The sequence below is a fragment of the Bidens hawaiensis genome, unplaced genomic scaffold, assembly GCF_021521415.1.
Source record: "Bidens hawaiensis isolate Kalapana, Puna unplaced genomic scaffold, B.hawaiensis_p1.1 tig00004357_1, whole genome shotgun sequence".
Lineage (NCBI taxonomy): Eukaryota > Viridiplantae > Streptophyta > Magnoliopsida > Asterales > Asteraceae > Bidens > Bidens hawaiensis.
Window position 1 is genome coordinate 1341173 of NW_027491262.1, and position 10159 is coordinate 1351331.

The following is a 10159-nucleotide window of genomic DNA, read 5'->3' on the forward strand; positions in this document are numbered from 1 at the left end:
ATATTGGTTTTGCTTTAATATATTAGTTATATATATATATTATAACTATATAGGAGCGTTTATGAAGTAGTGGATGCAACAATCTTGATGTGATGAAAAAGACATTAATTGATTACCAAAGACACCCGGGTGTTAAGTTATTACCAAAAAAAGGCACCCTGATCGAGTGACTGTTGGACGCTTCACCCATAAAAGGAACTTTGCCCTATTTATCATGCTTTCAACTATAAAACACACTTAGATAATTCTCAATAAAGAATACACAAATGACCTAATTGAAGTAGTTTTGAAACTTGTTTACTCTTATGTAGCATTTTCCTTCTTAACAAGGCATGTTCCACCTACTTCATTTCAAATTTCCTATATTATTTTGAGATTTAAATAAATAGTTGTAAAACATCTATAAGATTTGATTTTTATAAACACTTACATTGATCACAGTTTTATGAAAAAAAAAATCCTCATTTGCATAACTCTTTTTTTTTATATAGGATTAGTTTGAGATCTCTCCGATTTTACTACATATTCATGTTGTTGGTTAACGCCTTGATCCAAACTGTTAACAAAGATTCACAATTCTTGGTCCGTGTAGACTTTTATGTTCATTTTGGTTGCCATACTTGAATTGTTGATCCGTCACTACTTGATCGTCAAAACTTATAAAGATGATCCACTAAATGTAGATGGCGATATATGTGGTATATGATCATCTTTAACAAACAAGTAATAACGCAATCATCATTAAAATAACGAACATTAAATCAAAATTAATGTTTAAATATTGTTATGATCATGTTATTGCAACAGAGTCCTATAACCATAACAAGAAACACAGGCAATTGTCTACTCAATTATTTTTACAAATTCACGTGCCATATGCCAGCCTACCGGATTGTCTTAAATCAAATTAAGTGATCACATATTGACTTTTTTCACATAAAAAAATCCTCTTATTTACTTACACTGTTACACTTGAAATAATTTGATTTCAAACATGTCATTTTTATAAAGACAAACGTCATACCAGTAGACTTTTAGGTCATGGTGTCATCATGCTGACTATATCATAAAAACATCGTCTTAAGTTAAATTAAGCAATCATAAATTTTGTAGCCGTTTTGCGAGTGAACTAATGGGCGTCGTTATTTTTGCAACCTATTTGTGTTATCTTTATTTATACGTCATTGATTAATGATGTGTTTTACACCAAACCATGCATTTTATGTATAGAACACTTGGTCTAATTCAAGAAAGTACATACTTTTATGTTATCTTTATTTATACGTCATTAATTAATGATGTGTTTTACACCAAACCACAAATTGGTTTGTATAAGATAGACACACACTCTAATTATGATATGGCTGAACATAAAACATTTTTTCTTGAACGGCTGCTTTAACTTCTATGCATGAAATATATAAACCCCCACAAGGCAAAAAGTGCAAAATTAAAAAAAGGAAGAACTCAATACATCATATATACTGAGAAAAAAAAACAATTACGTACAAAAATAAACCACACACTTAATTTTTATTTCGTTAACTTGGTCGTCACGTCACTGACTACGCGTCGTTTTTCCCAGATCTCCCGGTGGTGAACGATAGCGAAAAAACCCATTTGGGCAGTGACTTTGATTTTCTTGAATTGAGGGGCGGTCGTTGATGGTTATGATTGGCTTTCTTAACCGTCTCTGCGAACGTACTCAGACGTTGCATGGCTAAAACTAGGGTTTCTTTGGACATATTCGCAAAGCAAACCCTAAACCAACCCGGTTCACTACAATGACAAGATGAACCAGGCGATATGTTCAAGCCTACTTCATACACAATCTTTTTCCATAACTCCATTTCCCCTTCAAACGTTTGTGCACTTAATAAACATCTCATATCCACCCAACTAAACAAACCCGAGTTCCCTTTCAGGCATCGAATACCAGTCTTTTGTAACGCCTTCTCCATCATTTCATGTCGTTGTTTCAACCTTCTTCGGTTTTCAATTAAATAATGTTTCGTAAACTGTTTATCAGATAAAATTTGAGATAGTAAATATTGAGTTTGAGACGAAATCAACCCGAAGCTCGACATCTTCGTTGCAGCCGAGACGACAGCATCATCGTTCGAGTAAATCGCCCCAATTCTAAAACCGGGCAAACCAAGATCTTTTGAAAGACTATAAACAATGTGAACTCGTTTAGCGACTTCCGAGTCCATAAGATCCTTGTTCTTTAACACCTCCATGATACTCACAAAACCCGGGGCTGAAAACACGGTTCCCGAGTATATTTCATCGCTAATGAGATGGAGATTGTTTATAGAGATGAATTTAACAAGAAGCTCAAGCTCATGCAAACTTAGTGACGTACCCAAAGGGTTTGAAGGGTTTGTCACTAATACCCCTTTAACTTTAAGGTTCTTGTTTTGAGCTTGTTGATACGCATCTTGGAGAGCTGATTCGGTTATTCTGAAACCGTTTGAGCTCGAGCAACGGATCGGTACTATCTCGGCTCCGGTTCGCCACTTGAGGTCTCTGTCGAACCTATAATAATATACAAGAATACATTAATTGTTGAATTTGATTAATAGATGAAGTTGGTAGCTAGTAGCATATCATGTTGAATATGTATATAATATATATGTATATATATGAACTTATTACTCACCCTGGATAATATGGTGTCGGAATGAGGAAAGCGTCACCAGGATCAGCAAGACAAAACATTAAGGTTTCATTGGCCGAGGTTGCACCAGCTGTCAGTACAAGGTTGTTTGGATTGAAAGTAACTTTGTTGTCTCTAATCTCTGACATGAAATCAACTAATGCCTGTAAATCCAAAACATTTATATAAAAAGTTAACAATTTTGAACAACTAATATTCAATATCTTGATCTAATATAAACAAGATTTTACGCACAATACGAATTTTAGTGTATTTTTTTACGCTATAATTTTACTAGCAGCGTAATTTCATTACAATTATAGCGTAATAAAATTACTCTAGTTGGTTTAATTACGTTACACATTCAACTACCAACTTTTCACAATTGTTGGCACGATTTTTCTGATTTGCAATTCAAAAGAGTGCAGCGGTGCAGCTTATTGCTTGCTTGCCTTCTGTTTCGATGTAATCACTACCTTGCTTATTAATTAAAGTATTGATTACGTAAAAAAGATAATATATTTTAATGTAAATAATAAACAGAATTCAAAGTAGCTAGCTCACGTTTTTAAAAGCAGGAAGACCATGATAATCTTGAAACAGTGCAAGTTCTCTAAAGCTGGCAACACTTTGAGCCGTAAAACCCGAAGCATTCGGGTTGTTACCAAGCCACGATTCAAGTAGATCGAACGAGAGTTGATTCTCCGCAAGACCCATTTGAATAATACCATTAGGATTATCAACCGGGTGATACGGATTATTCTCGTACTCTTCCCATCCGAGAAAGTAGGACGAGTCTTGGCCGTGTGAGTTACAAGTGGCTTTTGCGGACAACATTGTCGATAGTTAACTGGTGTTGGATTTGTGTGTGAAGAGAAGAGAGTTGCGTGCTTGGTTTGGTGAGTGAAGAAGGTTATGGTTTGAATGAAAGGTTTGAGAATAAGGTGTGTATATATGGAGGACGAAATGGTGAAAGGTGTAATAAGAATGACACGTCAGATATTGACTTGGGATTTGTAGGTGAAGGTTTAAACATGTCCAGACAAGAGTTTTATTTTAAAAGTGTGATAAAAAGGTATTCTGCACGCTTCAAGAATAAAAATCTAAAAGACTAGGAGTTTGCTGTAGTTTCTTTTTATTATATGTTTTATGACTTCTAGTCCATGGTGGTGAGACATCCATGGTGGTGAGACAATGCTTAGTGACCATAAGGTTTTGGGTTTGAATCTCATAAGAAGGAGTTTTTCTCAAACATTGAGTTTCCTCCTGAATTGGTGGCTTGGTGGTGGATATGATCACGTGGTACCACTAGTGGCACAATGATACTCCAGTAGTCCGTGAGTGATCCAAATTAGTCGTTCAAAAAAAATATATATAATATGTTTTACGACTTTAATATTATTTTATAATTTAGGTGCAGAAAGAGATTTGTATCTTTAATATTATTTTTTTGTGGTTAATGGCTAGAAAAGTGAAAAAAAAAATGTAATTAGTCTTTATAGTTAAATTTTATTCTTTAGTTATTAATTATTTTATAAAATATTTATAAAATAAATGCTTTTTCTACGGACGATTTACTATTCGGGTGATTGCGCATAATTAACTACGCTTTATTAATTGTAAACATGTATACGTTACTGCATATTCATAATTATTTATATATGTGTTGTAATATAAAGTGTGCGTGTAAATGTGTAATTAATTATACATATTGAGTACATTATTTGTGTGTAGTTATGATATGGATTTAAACCGACGAATATACCTCCCTCCAAATCACACGTGCGTTATAGCATTTGCACTTCGCTCATTAGAAATGCTTTGTGCAATAACGCCCCCCCCCCCCTCTCTATTTGTGTGTAATTGTGATACGGATTTATACCGACGATATACCTCCCTCTAAATCATATGTGCGTTTTAACATTTGCACTTTTGTCTAATACCCTCTCTCTCTCTCTCTATATATATATATATGGGTTATATTTGATGTGTAAACTAGTAGCTTTTTTTTTCACTAAGAGCTAATAACTATTATAAAATATTGTATTTTCAGTGTAAACTTAATGAATTTTTTGCTTTAGTTTTAAAATATTAATTAAAAGCATCTAATGAATATTCAACCATCCATCTTTGGCCAAGTCAAAAGGTTGCATTTGATATATAATTTCCGATTTTATATAAAAAAAACAGCTGTAATATTCGGATTCTCATTTCCTTTTCTTCGTCCATATGCCACGAGGAAATCATCAAGAACTGTCCGAAAACTATAGTTAATACAAAACACAGTTGTGATCAACATTTGTCACTATCTTTGCATGGCGTAACCAAAATAAAATAACAATATATGTAGCAACCATGCAACACGTAATACATATACAAAGTGTAAGTTTCATATAACTATAGCGAGTGAATTAAATAATAAGTGTACTAACCAACTAGGACGATGGATGATATATTTATTCTCTTATTTTCAATTTGGGACGATAATAAATAAGTAACTAATTAATTAATGAATGAGAGTTAGAAATGATTGAAAGGAAGAAAGAGGATTAATATTCACCGTGGATTTTTTCTAACTCTAGTTTTATTATTTTTTTGAAACATAAATAAACTTTATATACTGTTGTTAATTCCCGATAAGTCGGAAAAAATGAAATGACGTAAGTTGACAAGTCAGACAAATTGGTTTAGTATTCTAATTGTAATATTTGTACGGTAATGTCAATCTACCAGATTATAGTTAGATCTATAAATGACAAATCAATAAATTTATTATCATTAATTTGAATATGTGTTGTGTATATTTGTTCTAACCTAAATTTACGATTTAGAAACAATACAGACTAAAATGTCGATATGTTTAACTGATTTAGGTCTGATGCGTGAACGACCTAGACAATTATAGTGGCGCGTCCAAACCGCTACAACTTTGTGTCTAAGAATCATCATTATGTTTAAACTTCTTAGAATCTTTTGTGTTCAATGAAATTTATTAACTTTTAATTGTTTTATAACTTTTCATTTCATTCAACTGGACTTAGCCATTACATATAGAAAGCAAACATGTGACTAGTTGTGCAACCTTTTCAAAATTGCAAAATAGTTTTTTTTTAAACTACATTGATAAATCCTTAGGTCATAACATTGCTAAGCATGAAAACAAAACGTATCAGCTGTAAAAAAGGTATAAACACGTATTCAACTTTAATTTTTACATACTTGCATATATAGAGCATGAATGAATATACGTAGTATTACCCTTAGATAAAGAGCACATGTGTGAACAAAATGCATTTAATGATCGAAATTCAAAATATTTTTAAGTGATTCCTACTTGTATATGTATAGATTTTGTATGAGGTGGGGCTATGAAAGACCAATTCCGACAACAAATCATGAAGAGAAAAGGTAAACCCACAAAGGCCATGCCCCGTCACCATATGCAATGGTCTACCTGCTTCCTTGCCATGCTATGGGCCATGTTTCTCTTCATGTCGGCCATTTCTTTATAATCTCAAGCTCTTGAAGTTTGACCTTTAAAGTCCACATCTATCAATAAAATAATAGATATCAAAAACTCATTTGTAAACAGTTGTCAAGTGACTCGAAATTAGGTTGAATCTCCAAACTTCTTTGTCCTTCCAAGGCACATAATTTTGATTTACTATATATATTAATAATATAAGGATAAAAAGTTTTACTTTATTGGTAAGAAATAAGAGTAGTGATCCCTCATATCCCTACTACACAAAATACACAAGTGAGTATCTAATTCGTATTATTGATGGAATCTAATAAAAAGGAAAATGAAACGGTGAAGGATTGTCAGTAATTTGTCGTTAAATATTGGCATATTACTTGCAACGGATGAAAATAAATAAGGATACTTATTTTATGGGAAAGACACTTATGCGTTAAGTAGATGGGGTATTTGGTAATAAACCCAAACATTAATGTTTTAACTTAACAAAGGGCTCTTAGCCGCCTAGCATAATCTTCGTCTCCAAGTCCCTAGAGAGAAAAGCTATAAAACCTAGAGGGAAAAATCGGTTTTTGGCATAAAACAAGTTTCAGGTTCAAGCAAGGATTGAAGGAAAACATTTAGTCTGTGCTTTAACCAAGAATCGTCAGTGAAAAACAATGGAATCGATTGGTTGTAACAACATATATGAGATTGAGATAAACTAATTCGGTTTTGAGCTTGTGGTCTAATAAAAGATAAACTAATTAATTATGATCTTTTTTTTAATTACTTATACGAGGACAAATAACTGAAGTCGTCTCCACAGGACATTGGTGGAAAAGGATCAATTTACAAATTAAATTACTAACTACTAAAGTAAATCCTGTTTTTCAAGTAGTTTTGATTATAAAGCAAATAACTTTGTTGTGATTATATTTCAATTTAAAGCAAACGCAATGCCCTTCGGATTTTTGGTTCAATAATTCACCCAAGCCTATTTAACTAGATACGTCCCACATAGGCATGGTCTTGTAAATTGTTTAATTTAAATGATAATTAAAACAGTTTTTAATACTAACTCATACAATCTAATTACCAAATCGTAAGGGCCAAGCACTCCCCTTTAGTTACCAGACCGCTCACGATACATGGATGTATGAATCGGAGTGGAAGTGATGTGTTTTGAGGCTCCTAGAACCTTCGTCTTCGCCAAAGATGTACCTATAATAGCCCGAAAAATAACATCTTAAATAGTGATATTTGGGGTTCTCGTGCGACTAGGCCGATGCACGGACCGTACACAAGTCAAGCAGGCCAAGTAACCTCATATTTGGGTTCCCCTCGTCAAAAAACCTAAAATTCTTATCTTATGGGCCATTTAACTCATTTTCTAGCCTAAGATATGCTCGATTTATGTTCTGACTCTTTTTTATCAGCCCGTCTTGTTCAGTTTTTACTTTTGGCTTCAGGTTTTCCTCTAAACTCTTCATGACACAATCAGAATCTTCCTTCACACTTCCCACTTCTCAAGTAACGCTTAAACCTCACTCTAAGTGTCCCAAAACAATTGCTTAAGCCATGTAACTGGTGAGTATAAACTAAACGAAACAATCGCTTTTGATATAATAAAATAATTAAAGCACCCTTGGTTTAAAAATGTGCGCCTAAAGCGAGCTTAGGCAAGAGGTGACCTAAGGCAAAACCCTCATCGCCTTTGCCTACTCAAGGCGACCAATGCTTAAAAGGCGGTGAGGCACGCTTTTTAGGGAAAAGGCGGCCTTAGGCGAAGCTGAGGCGAGCACTTTTCGTACACAGATGGTTTTTATGCATCGAAAATGTTGTACAACATGTTTTTTACTGTTTACACGTAGGTAATTTATATATTAAATCATATATAATGTTTATTTATAGTTAAATTTAAGGCCAGGATGCTAAAACCTATGATATATAATAAAGTAAATATATATAAAAAAACTTGTGCCTCGTGTACGAAAGGCGTTCGCTTTTGCGCCTTGCGCTTCGTTTCAATCTTAGACCTCTTCGCTTTAGTTCGCCTCTTGCTTTTTAAACCCAAGAGAGCACGCGATATTAACATTATAAACACATCAATTCACCCACTCATCACTATTAAGAGCATTCCCAGCAACTCCTTCATATTAGGTGAAGGTGGCCTCTATATTTTAGAGTATGTTAGAGTATGGCTGTAAGTGGTTGTTAGTAGAGAAGAAAGAAAATGTTACTATTCATGAGTAAATTTAGAGAAACACCATTCATACTCTATAATTTTTTAATGTTTGTTGAAAGTGGTTGTGAGTAGAGAAAAAAAAGTACACGCCTTGTTCTTAGATAAAGTATCATTGACGGATTAGAGACATGGCTACGTTCACCATGGAAATCTTCTATTTTGTATTAAAATCAGTAAAGTAATTTCTATGATTATTTTTTACGACCAATGCTTAATGGAGTAGGAAGTTAATGAAGCCTCAAACTCTAAAACTCATCTTCTTCAACTTCAATTATTCTGAAAGTGGATGATAAATTATTGGGTTTAAGTAAGACAAATATAATATTATAAGTGGGGAAACCGGTCCAACATCTAAAAGTCGGTTCTTCTTAGCTTTTGGTTTACAAACCAAATATTTGCCTCTCTTTTTGTATCAAGTGTTTGTTAATTTAAGTAAAGAACAAGTGACAAACAGCTCAATGTGTTCTGTGATGGATTTTTAGGTTTCATGTTTGTGAACCCTACGAAGAAACAAGATTCTAGGACCGGCCCATTGCTACTTTTGTCATCTTGTATTCTATGATTTTAATATCATGTGGTGTTAACTATTTTGGTGACATAATAGTTTTTGTGAAATCTGAAATTTACCTTGGTCTTCCATGTAGGTCCATATAGATTGGAGTTCACAAGCATGCCCATGTTGATAAGTTGTTTAGAAAGGGGAAGTTTGACTAATGATGTATTATTAATAACCCATCAAGAATATGTAAGTGTAAGATCATTAACTAGTTCTTTAACTAACTGAAATCAACATACGAAAAAAACCACCATTGTAGAGGGCCTCACTCCTTTCAAGTGGCTCTCACCTTGGCGTTCTTGAATCGACCACCCCCTCTCCTCTGAACCCCCCCCCCCCCCCTCTTACATACAGCTTCACCATGTTGTCCTTCATGATGAACTGTGGTCAGTGTTGCAAAAATCCTGACTATGCACCGATTAATCCTCGATTAATCGCCAATCCCCACTTCACTCATTAATTTTGGGTTAGTTGGTCAATTGATCGGTCAACGGTCAAATCCGGCCAAAATAGGCGGCTTCCAGCGAGTTTCTAACCAAGATCAGCGCTTTCCAGCGAGATTCCGACCACAATTGGTGGTTTCCTACGAGATTCCAGCAAAAACCAGCGGTTTTTAGCGAGATTCCAGCCAAAATATGTTTTTGTATGCATAAAACGGAAAATTACATATAAAAATGTGTGCGTTTATATATAACTAAAAAATGTACATTAAAGTCGATTAATCTCGATTAATAGCTAGTCCCCATCTCACCGTCCGACTATCGACTAGCGAATTTTATAACACCGACTGTGGTAGAATCATTCTCTTTATATTAGATAAAACAATTTTGAATGCAAGAGTTTTTTATCATGTGAACCAATCTTTGTCTATATAGGACGATAATATATAGATGCACAGAAAGCACAAATAAGTGTTCATTCTTTATAATGAAACTAAAAGAATCGATCTTTTGACCATCCGAGTAACTTATCTCATTTACGTGGATTAATTGTGTATGATCTTAATAAAATAAATTCCATTTTAAATATATGAACAATGCTTTTAGTTTGTTTTAGCTGAAAAGCATTGAATGCTTTTAGTTTGTTTTAGCTGGAAAGCATTGAATCATAGTGGGTGTGTAATGTATACTAAAACTACAAACATGGACCATTTCATGTAGGGTACTACAACTCTACAAGTGACTTGAAACTTTTGACTTATTCACGATTTAAGAATCGAGATATAAATAAGGTGCA

The 10159-nt window shown here is 33.8% G+C and overlaps 1 protein-coding gene across 1 annotated transcript; it reads right to left on the reverse strand.

The window, feature by feature from the left end:
* Window positions 1-1565: 1565 nt before the first annotated feature.
* LOC143626385 (1-aminocyclopropane-1-carboxylate synthase 3-like) lies at window positions 1566-3517 on the reverse strand. Its single transcript, XM_077096498.1, has 3 exons — window positions 3224-3517; window positions 2663-2823; window positions 1566-2538 (listed from the first exon to the last, which is right to left on the reverse strand). Exons 1-3 carry the CDS (start codon window positions 3494-3496, stop codon window positions 1566-1568), a joined length of 1407 nt encoding a protein of 468 aa, XP_076952613.1. The 5' UTR covers window positions 3497-3517.
* Between the last annotated feature and the right edge of the window lie 6642 nt (window positions 3518-10159).

What these genes read in the sequence shown, in the direction of transcription:
- LOC143626385 (XM_077096498.1), bottom strand. Translation starts at nt 3,496, where the DNA reads ATGTTGTCCGCAAAAGCCACTTGTAACTCACACGGCCAAGACTCGTCC. An exon ending in GTCTTCCTGCTTTTAAAAAC is followed by an intron (nt 2,824 to 3,223) that starts GTGAGCTAGCTA and finishes TTGGATTTACAG; the next exon opens with GCATTAGTTGATTTCATGTC. An exon ending in CCGACACCATATTATCCAGG is followed by an intron (nt 2,539 to 2,662) that starts GTGAGTAATAAG and finishes ATATTATTATAG; the next exon opens with GTTCGACAGAGACCTCAAGT.